This window comes from Protomyctophum bolini (assembly GCF_963924005.1).
Source record: "Protomyctophum bolini genome assembly, chromosome: 1".
NCBI classification, from domain to species: Eukaryota; Metazoa; Chordata; class Actinopteri; order Myctophiformes; family Myctophidae; genus Protomyctophum; species Protomyctophum bolini.
Window position 1 is genome coordinate 16,701,728 of NC_137862.1, and position 17,529 is coordinate 16,719,256.

The 17,529-nt window shown below is 43.6% G+C and overlaps 1 protein-coding gene across 1 annotated transcript in view; it reads right to left on the reverse strand.

The window, feature by feature from the left end:
• Window positions 1-17,529, reverse strand: part of hcn4 (hyperpolarization activated cyclic nucleotide-gated potassium channel 4) — a gene marked incomplete at both ends in the record, with an annotated part of 153,250 nt that overhangs the window by 51,751 nt on the left and 83,970 nt on the right. The window contains one exon of the mRNA XM_080769617.1: window positions 15,849-16,067. Within this exon, the coding sequence (XP_080625743.1) occupies window positions 15,849-16,067 (219 nt within the window). The remainder of the gene's footprint in view (window positions 1-15,848; window positions 16,068-17,529) is intronic.

A 17,529-nucleotide genomic window follows, 5' to 3' on the forward strand; every position in this document is an offset into this window, starting at 1 on the left:
GACGACCTGAGGGCAACAGTTCAGGTTAGGGCGCTTTCACACCCAAAGTTCGCTTAGAAGGTCCGGATCAAGGACCAAGGACCAAATATTAGCATTTTGATTTTGGTCCGTTTGGTGTTCACACTGGACTTTGTAAAGCGTACCAAATATGTAAACAAATGACACGTGGACATGTTAAGCGAACCAAATAGTGAGGGAAAAATAACATGAGGGGAAATCACTGTCTACAATTTTTGGGACAACCTTCAGTCACACAGAGAGAGAATAGAACAGCAACATGACAGCAACAACTTGCTATTGCATTCATTCTTAATTATTTTATTAGCCAAATAAGAGCAACAGGTGAACAGAGGAGCAGGTGTTTGAACAATAATGTGCTTGCTGCTGATGCATACAATTCACGGAGACGTATAGCCTACAACAACAAGGTATCCCCGATAAAAATGACTTTTCTTCCATGTGTGCACCTTGACCTGATTAGATATATGTTATTTCTGTGCATCAAATCGGCAGGCATTTCCATGTCATCTTATGGTTTAAACTTGAAGGTGGTCAGTTAGTAGGTTATTGAGCTTCAAGTCAGAAAAGCTCCGCTGCAGCTAATTGAGTTGACCTAGTTTTACGTCTTTTGCTATAGTGATGTAATCAATTAATCATTTGGGACCACCTGTGTATAGCTTATTTAACATTGGCTTTTTCTCTATACGTGCGGCCGTGCGCGACATGGATGATTTTAAATATTTCAAATTCTCTGTCTCTGCGTCTCTCCCATATAAATATATGGGTCTCTCCCCCTCATGTGCGCCCCCCCCCCCCCCCCCCCACACACACACACACACACACACACACACACACACAAACACAGACAGACAGACAGAAAAAAGTAGGGGACACGATCGAGTTGAAAGAGAAACTCTCGCATGAAGACTCATGCATTGCATGCTTTGTCATAACTTCGCGTGACGGCTGCGCATGCTTAAAATAAACAGATCTACAAGCTTACATCCACGTGTAGCCTACCATATACCGTACACCATTCCGTGTCGATAATTATACATCTGTTATTTTTGCGCATGTGAACCTCGTAGGCCTACGCTGCCATTACATTTGCGCTGCGCCTCGACATGCGTCTAGGCCTACTATTAAAATAAAATCAGACTGTCAGCTGTCATATCAATAGTGATCCCCGTAAAAAATACATGCTTTTATAACTAATTATTAATGCAGCCTCACAACTGCCGAAGCCCGACAGCTATTTTGGCTATCGTACTGTATTTGGTCCTCTATAAAGTCCGAATGCATTCACACCAGTAACGAACCGCACCGTGGTTCGTTTGGAAGCGAACCGAGTCCGGCCTTTTTTAGCGGACCATGGTTCGTTTCTTTGATCCGCACCAGAGTTCGGATGCATGTTCACACCAACCGAACCAAAGGGGTAAGCGGACCATGGTTCGTTTTAAACGAACCAAACATGTCCGGTGTGAAAGCGCCCTTAGTCTTTGTGGTGGGTACCCTCAGCAGACGACCTGTAGTGATGCGCGGGCCGACCTGTAACCCACAGGTCCCGCGGGTTAACCGCAGGGCGGGCTGGGCCGAGTCATGACATTTTCACTTTATTTGCGGGACGGGTTGAGGTGGGTCAAATAATGTATGATGGGATTTTTTCAAACGATTACATTTATTTTTGACAGACTGGAAATAACTGTTTATATTATATAATGCTGTTAGCTAAATGCATAATGTTTATAATGTCAAGTAATCTAACCTGCGACCTGACGTCACGGAAGCGCCAACGAGACCAGTGCAGTTCAGAGCGCACCACAAAAAAAAAGAAAAATGAACAGAGAGCAGAGAGGAGATAGAATGAATGACAAGTGAATCAAGTTGAAAATGGAGGTCAGGCTGCTAAATATCAAGTTTGGGACCAGTTCTGTGAGGTTGTGAATGCAGAAGACAACAGCAGCATCGGTTACGTTAAGTGCAACTCCTGTCATAAAGTATACAAACATGACAGCCACTGCTCTGGCACATCCAACATGAAGAGACATGTTTGTGCAGGCGATAATGAGAAGGATTCGTCACAACGTTCTATGACCGTGTTCGTACAAAGACAACTACCAGCGCAATCCAAGTCTGAAATAACAGATGCATGCGTTGCAATGTGCTGCGAAGATATACGACCCTTTGATATTGTATCTGGCAATGGATTCCATGGACTAGTCCAGGGATTTATAAATATAGGTGCACGTTATGGACGTGTGGATGCCAGCAGTACTTCCCCACCGACAAACCGTCTGCGACAGAGCCAAAAAGACAGCCAAAGAAAAGAAAGCAATCCTTTCAAAAGAGGTGCATAAAGCTATAGAGTGTGGCATTGCAAATACCACTGATATGTGGACTGACGATTTCAACAAACGAGCCTACAGTGCATTTATGGGTCACTTCATCGGTGAAGATTGGAAACTGAAGGGTCATGTCATAACAACAGCTGAATTTGACTCAAACCTCAGAAAGACAGCCGCCAACCTTAACGACCAAGTAATCAAAGAGCTGCATGATTTCGGGATTAGCGCCGATCGTTTTTCAAAAATCATGTTTGTGAGTGACCAGGGGTCCAATATTAAATCTGCCCTCAGTAGCTACAACTGGATGCCATGCACAGCTCATGTACTCAACATCGTCCTCAAACACACCTTTGATGTTAAGCCTGACACACCAGAATACATGAAATCTGTCAGTGCTGTAATTGACAATTGCAAGACCCTTGTCACTTATCTAGAAATCTGGTGTGAGCGCCAAACTCATGAATGCTGTTATGCAGGTGTGTGAAACCAGGTGGAACAGTAAAGTCGCGATGATGCAGTCGGTGATCCAACAGTACAGTGAGATTCAGACTGTCATGGAGCAGAAGGGCCAGGAGCACAGAATGGACGGCATTCAGCTGGACGTGATGAACACACTCACTGAGTTCTTGACGGTCTTTAAAGAAGCGAGTGAAGAGTTGGAAGGCGACACGTATCCAACCATTCAATTAGTGGTGCTTTGGTCTTATAAGCTGAAGAAACGCTGCGAGCCACACTTCGGGGATCCGGAGTACATGAAGTACATTCGAGCAAGGGCAAAGCAGTTCTTAATGGAGAAACTGTCCCTCAACATCACACACAAGCTCGGAACTTTTCTTTCTCCACGTTTCAAGACACTGAAGATGTTACCAGCTGATGAGAGAGAGCCTGTCTATGACAACGAGAGGCTACTTGTCAAGGAATTTGACAGAGCAACTCCGCCACCGGGTGTCCAAACAGCCGAGGTCACGGTTAAAGGTAAGCCTAATCTTAAAATGAAATAGCTTTATCGTACAATTAATTTAACACAGTGAGTATGTCAGTCTAATCGAAATAAAAAATAGTAAAACTATATTATTGCATTTTAGTTGAGCCTTTGTCACAGCCAAGAGAAAGAGAGATGAGTTCAGCGAGTGGGAGGACGAGCTTACCTTTACTCTGTCCAGCATTCCATAGCCGTAAAGGCGAGTTTTGTTTAATCCACGTTAATCGCTGATTGATTGATTTGGATAGCTCTCCCTCTAACATTTCCTCATATTTCTAGTAGTAGTAATAACGTCATGCACATTTTTCCAGTGCACAGACTACTGCAGGCCTTGTTGACTAGATTTAGAATATATTTTGAAAATTATGAATTATTTATATTTAACATGCATCTCAATGGGTGAGAAGCACAGCTTGCCAAACCATGGTCTGGCAGAGTGGAGTGGGTGGGGCTTAGTCAAGGGTCAATTAGGATGGCACATCTTCCTAAATTAATCATCTTTGCTACGAGAGTGGGTCAAACCTTTTCATGTGAAGGACCCTTCAAAATAGGCTCTATGCATGCACAGTAGCCATATTGGAAGGCAACTGGGCCTCCTTCATAATGAAGGCTCTGTTCCATTCAGGTCAAACTGTTACACCAGTAGGTCTCAAAATGTGGCCCAGAGACCCTCGTGGTTCCTTGAGGGGGTTCCAAATTACCCCTTTGTAGGTAAAGTTATGATGGTCCTAGAAAATTAAAAAAAGGTATGAGAATCACTGCTACACTATTGGAAACGAGCTTTAACTAGTATAATTGGTTAAGACGTAATGAAGAAGCCCAATTTCTTTCCAATGCAATATGCATGGCATTATTCAAGATCTTTCAGAAATGTCTTCGATGAGACAATTCGCGTGCGCGCGCGCGCGCACGCACGCACGCACGCACGCACACGCACACGCACACGCACACGCACACGCACACACACACACACACACACACACACACACACACACACACACACACACACACACACACACACACACACACACACACACACACACACACACACACACAGCATAATGTGTGACAGACTTCCAAATAAGTTGGACTCACTTGACAATGAGAAAATACATGCAGTCCAGGAAATGACATGCATGGTAGCCCAAGTGAAGTAGAAACACAAACCTGTCTCCATGCAAATGGACAGTTTGGGGTCTCACTGAATGTTCAAATTATTCAGCAGACCTCCGAATTAACAAATATGAATAATAGATATTGCACAAATTATCTCTGAAGAATGAAATCATAAAATAGGCCACAGGAAAAGAGGGAGGAACAGCTCAAATGGAAACAGAGAGTGTCTAATAGAGCAGTCCGAGGTGGAAAGCCTGGTGAGGCGAGGTTAGGGGACCCCTAGGGGCGTGCTTGTCAGGGTGGGGGGTCCCCAGTTTGAATATGATTATTTTGGGGGTCGCAGTCTGAAAAGACTGAGAGCCAGAGTAAATCAGTCCTGAGTCACCATACGAGATCATCTCTTTGTTTGGTGTTCGCTCTGGATTAAGAGCATCTGCTAAATGCCTAAATGCTTAAATTGTAAATTGTGTTCCCATTTCTGTCTCTCTGTATATATTTCCAGTGTCATGTTAGAGGCTTAAGTCTGACTCATGCTATATAATGCGATGGAGTTGCATTCCAAAAATAACCGATCTACATGCTCGTAGATTGAGCATAAATTAAGTGTTGGAGGGAGAGCCTGGATGGCAGACAGTCACCTGCCTTGCTCACATGTAGTGTGTGCCCCCAATCTGGCGAGACATAATCCTGTTCGCGTGATACTCGGCCTCAATGTCCCGGAGCCGAGATAGAGGATACCGTGGGGAAATTTGCCAACGCACTAATGTTCTCTAGCTAGCTCACACCTTCACATGCCATGGGGTAGTGGGGCAGCGGAGATGTCTGCACGTGGTAATAGAGGGGAACTGAGAGCCCCGAGCTAAGACCCGCAGAGGTGTCAAGAGTGGGTTACGGTTTACGGAAATGGACATCAGACTGAAAGCATGAGAACGAGGCAGGCAACTTACTGCATCTGACAGTTCAAGTAACAGTTGAAGAGTATTTCACTACAGCAATATGCAAGTCCAGTCCGTTTTGAATGAAAGCTAATTACGATTTTGACAGCCATCCAACCCACCCATTTTCACACCATTTAACAGTTTGTAGCACTGTGGGTCGGCAACAGCGCACACGCTTTGAACAAGATCTAAGCGCTTCACACAGAATGTAGTATGTGTCTCCTTCTTTGGCAGAGACATTGTAAATAATGTCGTATGATTTATCAGACTAAAGTTTTCGGATACCCTTTACTAAGTCCAATATAAAGCTTACAAGAAAGAGTTGTATTCTTAAAGGTCCACTAGCAGCCTCTAGAGGCTGTGCTGCTCCTTACACCAACAAGGTGATGAGAATATCATACTGTTATCTTGTGAAAAGTTGGAATTTTGGTCTGAGGGTGCTATAGAAGATAGGTCATGCATGGGTCACACCAATTCCATATAGTTATAGTTGATCTTCCAGAAGAATGAATGTGCTCATTTAGTTTCATGATAACCAACCCATTACATTTTGAGAAAGTGTGCATTTAAAGGACAACTTCACACATTTTCTAAATCACAGATTTCACAGGCCTGCTAAGACGGCCTGCTAAGACGATTTAAACCCAAGAAAGCCCATGGCTTGTTTCCATTGGGGTCCTTCAAACTGAATTAATCAAAACATTTAATTAATACTATGCAAATACATCATATACTGTAAACGGTTCGACGATCCAAAAGAATAATATGTACAGAAAACAGGGGCTCGTTTAGAATCCCAGCCATCTGTAAGTCCTCTTTGAGAGCGGTTTTGAAGGAGTAGGGATTCAAATTCCTTCACGACTGTTGGTGGAGCGTTTCATATTTTTGTGGCATATACTGTAGGAGAACAAATGTAAGCCCTTGTTTGAGCCAAATCTGGGTTGAACATGATTCATGGATCTCCCTCTGGTGTTGTGGTTGTGGACGGCGTTGAAAATGAATAGTTGTCCTTTAAGATTCTGGCCTGAGGGTGGCGCTAAAGGAAAAGTCACCAAAAGGTCTCCAAAATTAGTAGGACCCATGCTCTGGGAACCTTTTGATTGCCAAATTTAATGTCCATTCTTTCGGGGGGGGGGGGGGTTCGTTTCCTTTTTCAAAATGTAGTACCCAATTAATATTATTTTTACCCCCATTTCCTCCCAATTTAGTCGTTATGCCATTTAATTCCTCCCACTGCTTGAGACGACTGTTGTACCCTACTGGGGTAGGCCCCACTGGGAGGATGTACTGTTGTACCCTACTGGCTCACCTGCCAGAGAGGAGGCCCCACTGGGAGGATGTACTGTTGTACCCTACTGGCTCACCTGCCAGTGAGGAGTATAGCAGCATGTATAGATGGACAGCTGGATGTACATACCTACTGTACATACAGACCAAATACTTCCAACAAATATAATTGTACTGAAAATCTAGCTTGTTGATACGCACACACGCACGCACGCATACACGCAAAAAACGCACGCACACACGCACACCTATTGTAATGTACACAGGATGAAACAGTCTACAGGGGGAATGGTGCATAGTCATTGTTATTCAGCTCCCAATAATTCTGTCTAAAGTGAGAACGAGACTGTCGTCAACGTGCCAAGAAATGAACGTGCGACAGTCTGTCATGTGAATGGATGTTACCACTCAACCCCCAGAATTTAACGTGACTGCTGGGCTCTCTGGCCATGTGTAACAGTTATCAGATTGCCTCATTCCTATTTAAGAGCTCATTTGAGTCTACTTTCCAGTGTCTGACAGCTCGGCCGTTTATCTCATGGAGCCACATTGTTAATATAATTCTCTATTCAGAACAGATTATAGCCGGGTTTTCTGATCATATTTCTTTGCCGTATTTGAAAGCAGAGCCCCAGATATTTCCGTCCTTTTCTGTTGGCACACTTCTATTTATTTATTTATTTATTTCCTACAGACCGTTTCATCTCCATCTTGAGTGCCGCTTGAAGTTAAACAGGCTGCTTCCTGTCCAACTTCAACTGTCACCCGTATGTCACCTCCGCATTGTCAACACGCCAACCGCACAGATGGCCCCGCATCTTGGCCACTCAGTCCTGTGCGTGCGTGCGTTTGTGTGTTTGTGCGTGCGAGCGAGCGAGATAATTCAGGGCACAACCTTTATATATATATATATATATTTTTTTTTTTACAGCTCATTTACGTCTCATTCACATCAGAAGCATGAGGCGGTTAAATGGGCAGATAAAAGTGTGCACGTTGTCACCGCTGCTGATTGGCTTAGCGATGCTCTGTTGTCCTGGCTGTAACCCTTTGTTGTTCTACTGTATGTTCAACATTATGATGAGGTGTGGTCTCTTCTGCATGGGCGCTATAACGTCGTTAAAGATAATATTTTCACCTTATTTTAGCTTCCGACACTGGACGCCATATAGGACTCCCATGGTATACAGAAACAGCCGTAAATCCCAATCCTCGGTGCACACGCCCGGGACCATTAGTGGTTTTAGTGCTCAGAATCTTAGAGTATATATACTCTAAGCTCAGAATGGGTAAAAGTACGATGTTGGGAGCTTAACCCATTCAGACCTGAGATCAGATTCATACGAGGCTTCCACTGGACACACACTGGTCTGATTAACCCATTCTGACCTGAGATCAGATTCTAAAAAATGTCAGTCGACTCTTCGATTTTTCAAAAATAGCAGACCTACAAGCTCGTAGCGCGCCACTCGGTGGCGCGCTATGAGCTTGTAGATCTGCTATTTTTCAATAGCTAAAGCATAACATGATGCTAACACCAAAATGGGTTCCCGTTCAGAATGGGTTAATAAAACGTATTAAATTCATTTGAGGTTGCGCTAACCATTATTAATAGTCCGATCGCTAGAACACTGCCACGACAATGGAGGATTATGTTCGGGTGGAGCTGTGGTGAAGTGCTTGCCCATCACCATGGAGGCTATGGGTTCAAATCCGACATGGCTTTGTCGAGCATCTATTCTATAACGTTGAGGATTACGTAACGTAATCCTACGGGCTGGGGCGCCACCTGTCAGCAAGAAGTGTTGGGTGGGAGCACTGGGAGGAGTAGAACAAAGTCTCTATACATCCTCCCGGTGGGGCTCCTCACTGGCAGGTGAGTCAGTATAGGATATAACAGCAGTGACAACACAGATGTGTGTGGGGAGGAGTGACAAATATCATTCTGTATAACAGCAGTGACAACACAGATGTGTGTGGGGAGGAGTGACAAATATCATTCTGTTTAGCCCGGCTTTCCTCCTCTGAACACGGGGCCAATTGTGTTAGATGCTCGACAAAACCGGATGCTTTCGCATTTGAGCTCAAATTCAGGACATATTTCCTATACCTTTTAACGTTTTTTGTTTGTTGTTGCAGATATTTTGTTCCTGCAACTATACATTAATTAACCACTTTAATAAAACTGTCACATCTTTGCCACAGCTCTAGTTTTATTTATTTGATGAAACGACGCCTCTGGGTGCATGCAGGGCTCCAGGTCTGGGAAAATGGAAAACCTGGCACAAACGTCTGTCCCTCTCGTAGACAACAACAACAAATGGGCATCTGTACTGTGGCTTTGAGTGGGTTTGTGTTTCTGTTGGCACACTGCTGACTGGATCTCTGGGCGTTATCAACACATTCACAAGCATATTTCCTGGCACTGCTCAACACTGACAGCAGCAGTCCTTGGAGACTGCCAGAAGCATTACAGAAAGAAGAAAAAAACAGTGGGAGTTTAATGTCCCATTTTGCTTTACGGGGCCAAAATGTCTAATTCTTTGTATTTCCATGGCCTGTAATCAGTGATATCAGTGATTGTTTGTGTTGAGTCAGCATGACATCGAATAGAAAAAATAAAAAGTCACCGGGTTAGAGCACAACATAATTGTCTCTGTCGGGTGGAAACCTTATGCTGTACGTCCCAAAACCATGGAGGACAATGGGAAACATGTCCTGCCTTAGTGCGTTCCAATGAAAATAGGAGATCTACTCTGCTTTTGTGTGACACTCTTGTATGAAGTAGCGCATGCGTTTATGAGAAATGTCTACATATTTCTTTTTACTTAAGTAAAAGTAGCAATACCACAAAAGTACAAAAGTATTGGCATCAAAATATACTAAAAGTAAACTTACTCATTATGCACCCATTTCACTAGTTTATAAATGTATAAAATCCTTCCTTACTTAAGTACTTGAATTTAGTTACTTATCACCTGAATATGGAGATACAAGGTTTCGTCCCTTTCAGCACTTCTCAAATCTCACAATAACAAATACAAAAGAGTACACTGCAGTAGGGGCACCACGTTAGTCTATATGGTAAATGATAACTTTGATTAAAACTAGGGCTGTCAAATGATTAAACAAATTTGATCAGATTAATCACAGCTTAAAAAAAATATAATCATGATTAATCACCATTCGAACTATATGTCCAAAATATGCCATGTTTTCCTATATTGTTGTGGAAATGGAAAGTAAATGACAGAAAGCGGATATACATTTGTTTTAACATACCTATGTAGCATTCTGTTTATTTATTATAACAAATCCAGTGTGGTAGGATCATAGGATAGTGCACTGTGCTCCCCCCTCCACTCCTCCTCCACCTCCAGACAGTCACATATAGTATAAGTGAATCGCCAAGTCTGCACATGCGTTAATTGCGTTAAATATTTTAATGCAATTAATTAACACGATTGATTAACGCCGTTAACGCGATAGTTTTGACAGCCTTAATTAAAACTAAAGGTTTTTTAAGGTTAAAGCACTGTAATCTGTATCCTGTGCGAGTTCTCTCTCCTGATTGGATAAAATAGGTATGCCGATCTGAGTAATGTCTTCTACATCCTGACTGACAGTTTTCTGAAAAAGCTATGTTTCTACACGTACATTCTTTGATTTTTCAAAAATAGCAGACCTACAAGCTCGTAGCGCGCTATCGTAGCGCGGTGGCGCGCTATGAGCTTTTAGATCTGCTATTTTTCAATAGCTAAAGCATAACATAATGGCACAAAAGGGGTTCCCGCCCAAAATGGGTTAAATGAAGAGTTAGAGAGACATGGAGACGGCCGTTAATGAACAAACACTATACTACAGCAATGAGTACAGAATATGAAACTGATTATTTTAACACTTATTTTAAAGCTGCACTATATAACTTTCCTCTTCTACGCTGGATTTGAACCCGGTTTCCTGTTGCAAGTGCTGACATTTTTGACTATTAGGTCAGAATTTGTGTCAGATCCATGTGTCTAGTTGAGACATGAGCTTTGACACAATCTAAATGTCTCAATAGAAGAGCAGGGAGACAATATGCTGTACAACCACCCCATTGTACAGTATACCTTATTGTATTGTATTGTACACCATACAGATTGGACAAAAGATAACATAACATGTAATTATCTCACTTATCTGATTTTTTAGTTGCTGTGTTGTGTACTGTAATGTGGTAGAGTGCTAATGCATTCATGGGTTTGTGTATGCATGCTCTCTTTTCTGACCATAATGACTGTCTACTACTGTAGGTTTCACAATGACCAACTGGCAGAAAGTGTATAGGCTATAATTTCATTCTGACAGGTGCATATTCGCCACTTGATCATTTCTAACAGGTGTGTAATATCTAGCTGATGTTGATTGTGCGTGGCGTCTCCTCGACAACCGACGGACTAATCAACTACCGCGAGAGGTTTAACATAATACCGAACATCTGTCTCAGTGAAAAGAAACAACCCGCCTTTTGAGAAGGAATCAATGAAGGATACACCCTTGAGTCGGGCCATTCTATTGACACTCGACAAAATAGGATTATCCTACAAATGCTTCCCAGGTCCCCCACTGTGCAGAGTCCTTTCTCAGAACAACTTCCCCCGGCTACAATAAACCTAGAGTAATATGAACGAGATGTCTCGCTATGGGAGAGCACTTTCTCAGAACTCAACTTCCCCCAATAAACCCGTCTCAGTTTTAGTCATCGTACTGTAGCTAGTTTTCGTCAGTGAACAAAAGGTTTCAGTCGACGAAATCAACACTGAAAGCAGAGTGGTTCTCAAAGTGGGTTCCAGGGACGCCTTGAGAGGGATTGCAAATTAACCCTTACATACTGTAACTCTGACAGTGTACAAATGGAACTTGGTTCTATTTGTACACTCTTCCTTTTCCACCAAAATAACGTTGGTTTTAGTACTGGTTCCATTATTTATTTTTTATGATGGTTTATATCACATCTGCATCTTCCAACCTGAAAAGTGACATGCCCACTTTGGTTCCAACTTCAGGGCGAAAATAAGTATTTCTTTGGTTCCAGGCAGGGAAAAAAATAACCAAACTCGTACAAAGGTTTGAGAACAACTGTTCCAAGATCCACCACATCCAAGCAGATCTGCCCTCTAACATCTGTCTATCCATCTATTTATCTATAAATGCACCACGTCCGTCTGTCTGTCTGTCTGTCTGTCTGTCTGTCTGTCTGTCTGTCTGTCTGTCTGTCTGTCTGTCTGTCTGTCGAGTGGTGCATGGATCTCCAACTTCCACTGACTCAGTGCTCTACAGCCGGGCACCGGTCTAGTCTAAACAGAGAAGCCCATTCACATTGACTTAGCAGCTAAGCCATTAGCTGCCGTGGCGGCTGGTGCCTCAGTTAGCTGATTGATGTCCAGGGCAGATCCCTAGAGATTGGAACAGCTGTCTGCCTCCTCCCTGGCCCATTGGCTCGCGAAAAACAACCACCTGTCTCTTTTCCCTGGAGCTCCAGGGACTGCCCCTCCAAATGGATTGCCTTCATGTATTGTGTGGATTATGGAATTAGCCATAGACGTATAAAGGTAGATGCCTCTTCCGGCTCTGGAGCGTCTGTAGCTCAACGGGAGGCAACGGGACGTAAATGGCGATGCGTGATTGGATTGAGTTGGCAAGCTTTCCCGAGATTCCTTGCCAAGCATAGCGGAAGCAAACAGGAAGAACAGAAGGGGACGTTCGGTAGGCCTATCAGAGGCGTGACTCCCTCTTTCCCAGCAGCACTTGCCTTCTGAGATTCCGCCTGCCTTCCTCCTCCCGTTGGAGACAGGTCTCTCCAACGAAAGTGCAGCGACCAATGAGGCATCTATATTTTTTAATATCTATATGGAATTAGCCCTGGAACTTTAAAAACAGAGCATAATTTCCTACAGGAAGTACAGAGTCTGTTGTTACACCATACTGACACTGTGTCTACAGTACTGATGTCTTAAGAGAGAGATATTTTAGATGAGAGGAATGGGAGAGCAGAGGAGAGGAGAGGAGAGGAGAGGAGAGGAGAGGAGAGGAGAGGAGAGGAGAGGAGAGGAGAGGAGAGGAGGGAGAGGAGAGGAGAGGAGGACATGACTACTACCCAGCTCCAACGCCCAGATGAGCATGCACAGCAGACAGAGAGAGCACGCTTATCACCAGGAGCACATGGAAAGATTAATAAGACAATCCTTCGTTCTTAAAAAATAATTGCAACCTATAGTATAATAAGGTTTCCTCAGGCAGAGCGGATGGATGACATTGTGTGGGAAGCTTGGAGGAAGGGGAATGGGTGTGTGTGTGTGTGTGAGTGTGTGTGTGTGTGTGTGTGTGTGTGTGTGTTGGGGGGTGATTTCTGTCTCACTGGGGGAGTCTTAGGGTGCATTGAGGGGTGTGTGTACTGTATGAGGGAGGGGAGGGGCTTATCCCAGGAGGCCGACATGCTGTTTAGACTAAAACAGACAGTCACACCTAATTTATTCTTTAGCCACCGCATGACACATTTTCGGCAAAAGCATAAAAAAGTCTACAAAGAAGGACAGCCAACAATGTGGAAACGAACCACTGAGCCGGTACTGTTGTGGTCTGATCGCTGACTAAACAGCCCGTCAGACAGACTGAGGGCTCTTTTCCAATGGGGTTGAACTGGTCCCATAATCTTTTCCGACCTAATTTTGAACCAAGATATATAAAAAATACCAAAGATAAAAATGCACCATTTACCAATTAACCAAAAAAGAATCACACCCGTGTGAAGTGAGTGGTGCAACTCCCCTGGGGGTCCCCGGAACTTCCATAGGAACGTGCCCTGGGTGCCGGCCCGGTTCCAGTGAGCCACCCCACGTCCGAAACGGTTGAGAGTTACTGTGTCGGAGTCCCCAGCGGGTCCCTGTACTGTACTGTACTGTACTGTACTGTACTGTACTGAACTGTACAAGCTCTGCTCCCTGGCCTGCATGTGTGTGTGCGTGTGCGTGTGCGTGTGCGTGTGTGTGTGTGTGTGTGTATTAGGCTGCACAACAGTGACACTTGGTGGTCAACAAACGCTATTTCCGTGATTGGACACGTACACATGGACACGTGGAAAAGTACACATGGAACCGAAGTGGGCAAGGTGGAAAATGAACTGAATTAATGAATAAATTTTGTTCCCCCCACACAGGCAGCGACACAAGCTACCTACAGTATAGAGGCCTCGTATAAACCCATTTTCTATTTTTCCTTTTTTTTCATCGTTTTAAAATTGGTGCTGTGCTAAATAAATCTAATCAAATCAACGGCTGAGCTATACTCGCTTGTATCCACAGGGTTGCACACTACTCTCCTTGTGATTAGATGCGTTTCGATGCATTGATTAGGAAAATGGGTTATGAAAATGGGTTAAGAAAACAAATAAGTGGCAGCGGGTGCCGGGCGGGCATGCATGTGCGTGAGATGAGCACAAATGCGACAGATTGCCTGCACTTCGATACCTGCCCGTGTATGTTGCTCCCCGTGTTAAAAAGCCCTCTAGTTGGGCAGTCGCATTCACATCACAGTTTTTAATATTATTACATGCATGTATGTAACTTTTTCTTCTGTATGGTAGAGTATGTTAATTCAATATAACTTCTCCCTGCACTTCTATTGAGACATTATGATAGTGTCAAAGGTCATGTCTCACCTTAGACAGGATCTGACATGAATTGTGACCCTGATTTAATGTATCCGCTGCACAAGCAGGCAGGCTCTACTAGCTCAATGGGGAAGTTGTCAGCACCCAGAAACTGGGTTCAAATCCGGGGGAAAAAAAGAGGAATATTAAAATGTAGAATGTTACATAGTGCAGCTTTCATTCGTGGAGTCTCCCTCCTCCGCGAGAATGTAGTATTATTTAGTATATATGTAAGGTTTTGCACACTCAAATGGTACCTCGTCAGATAATCCCCACATATCCTACAACAACTTCTGTGAACAGACTTCACTGTAGTAGCTTTTCATAAATTATATTTGTACTTAGGCTGTCTGCTGTCATGAAAGTTTATAGTTAGAGAAATACAAAGTCCAGCCGTCTGCTGACCAGCCTCTCCCACCCCTCACTGGGAAAAATTCTGGGAGGAAAACAGAAACGGGGTGAGTTGTCTTGTTACCACCACTAGTACTAGTTGGACTACTAATGTGCCATAGTGTTGTAGTAAAAGGGCCTTGTGATCAAAATAAGAACATTATAATGGTACGGTGAAAAAGAAAATCTCAAATGTGCCTGCATGGAGTCTTTGCCACGGACACATTTGTCCGTGTGCGGACATCTTGATGACCCCTGGTGCAGTCGCACAGTAAAGCAGTTCAGCCGAGCTGCGGTGAGGACAGGTGAGGAGAGGTGGACACAGATTGCGCCAGATTGGGCGCAATCTGTCCTCATTTTTTTCTGTGCTGAGCTCATCAGAATCACTTGGCAGAGAGAGTTCATCTGTAACCTGGATATATATATATATATATATATACTGTATATACAGTATAAAATGTAAAAGGACATTTTAAAGTTCCCTAAAAGTCAGTGGATCATAGCGGTAGTTCTGAGAGTCATGGAAGTCAAGCTGGTCCTTTATAGGCCAGTCACAATTATTACATAATCGCGATTATCAGCCATGTATGTAACACATAATACAGTAGAAACAAAATCAAATGCTGCTCGGTATACTCTAGAGTGGAATAGTATAGAGTCAGTCTATATTATTCCACTGCAATGGAATATCCATCTGGGATAATGGAGACCTAGTATGAGGTGTTTCTTTTTTTATTGTCTATCATGTCAATGTAATAACCGTGCATGTTCAGGCTCTGCTTCAGGGGGGGTTTGTGATCTCAGAGTGTCATTTTTATGCAGAGCAGTCTGTGTAGTATCACAGGAGCAGAGCAGACGCAGCCGCCAAATACAATGCAATATCAATGCAATAAATGGTTTTCATCTCGACCAGAGTGTCGGAGTGAAATCGTATTATTGCATGGGGTCTAAGGCTTACAATGTCACCAATGCTCACCATGGTCCCTCTCTCCTGCAAATGGATTTGCATTCACGCACACACACGTGCGCACACACACACACACACACACACGTGCGCGCACACACACACACACACACACACACACACACACATGACTTACCTTCTCCTGATACTGGCGACGGGAGGAGTCTAGCGACTGGATGAGTGCAGTGGCGTGGCCCACGAACATGGCATAGCAGGTGGCGCCCACGATCATGCTGAGGATGGTCAGCCACACGTCCGTCATGCCCACCGGGGGGTACATGCCGTATCCAATGCACAGCATGTGGCTCATGGCTTTGAAGAGGGCGTACGAGTACTGCTGTCCCCATGTGTCATTCTGGAGAGAGAGAGAGATTAGACTGGGTGAGCTGGAGTCAGCCAAGGTCAGAAGAAATAACTCTCTCTCTCTGTCCGTGTGTGTGTGTGTGTGTGTGTGTGTGTGTGTGTGTGTGTCAGTTATGCAGCAGACCCAAATGGATACATTTTTACACTCTCAGGGTTAAATAAATTAACACTAAGGAATTTTTTTTCTGTCTGGTGGAGCAGTGAGAATGGTTAGCACTCTGACAAAACACACACTCACTGTCACTTCGAAATATATTGGAAGATATGTCCCCCTTTGTATCGTTTTGCTGGCAAAATGGAGAATTCTTCTCGCTATGCAAACATTTGCAGAATGGCAGAAATGTTGGTGCCAGGGTCTAAAACAGAGTCCCGAGAATGGACAGATGGGCGTTGGAGACACCAGAGGCTTTCCACCCCAGAAAGAAAGTAGGTCACGCTATTTAGAAAAATGTGATTTCTCTGTGAGTTTTCTCGTTTGTAGATAAATTGCCCCTCTCTCCTTTAGATCCCGCTGGTAGTCTATGGGTAAATCGATATCAGCACTCTCCTGGGGGTGACATGTCCAAATTGCTTTCAAACCCATTTCCACTGCAGTGGGGGGAGAACCTTAGAGATAGCGATGTCATTAGTGGGTTCCTAAAAAGGTAAGGATAATGGGAAGGCTACTATACCAGTGGAAAAGACAAGAGGAGGTGTCCCATGACAACGTAATCAGCACGGCAGCAACTGTGGCTATAAATGCCGCGTTCACACTGGCAACAGCAAAGATACAGGCTATAGTACACCATTCGTTTCCAATGGAAGCCAGCGATTCAAAGATACAGCTACGTACAGCTACAAACAAAGTTGAGCTGGTTTCAACTTCAGTTCAGATATAAAGATTCAATGCTACAAATATGCTGTGCCGGTTTGTATCTTTTGTCTCTTTTTTAAAATAAAATAATGCCCTACTTCACCCAGCGTCACACAAAAGCATCAGAAGTAGCAGATCCACAAGCTGGAAGCACGGCACGAAAAATGTACTCACACTTTTTACGTGTAAAAAGTAAAAGTAATAATAATTTAATCGAAATTAACTTGAATAAAAGTATTGGCTTTAAAATGTGCTTAAAACTCTTTCAGTGCCACCTGGTGGTCACCAGTTTAGGCTCTGAGTGCCAATTCTCCCATTATAAAGAAAGAAAGAATTTGTAATTCTATTATGCATGTAATGTGCATGTCATCACCTGTACACCAGATTAGAGGAATTTTCTAAATATGGAGACGTCTTGACGCCCGTGGCATCCATTACAAAGACGTCAATTAGACGTCTTGACGTTTTTGGCTACTAAACAGTTTTAAAGTACTCATTGTGCAGAATGTCCCATTTCAAGTTTTCAAATGCGTACGAATCTTGTAAATAAAATCTACAGATCTACAAGCCCACAATGCGTCTCATCGCGATACATTGTGAA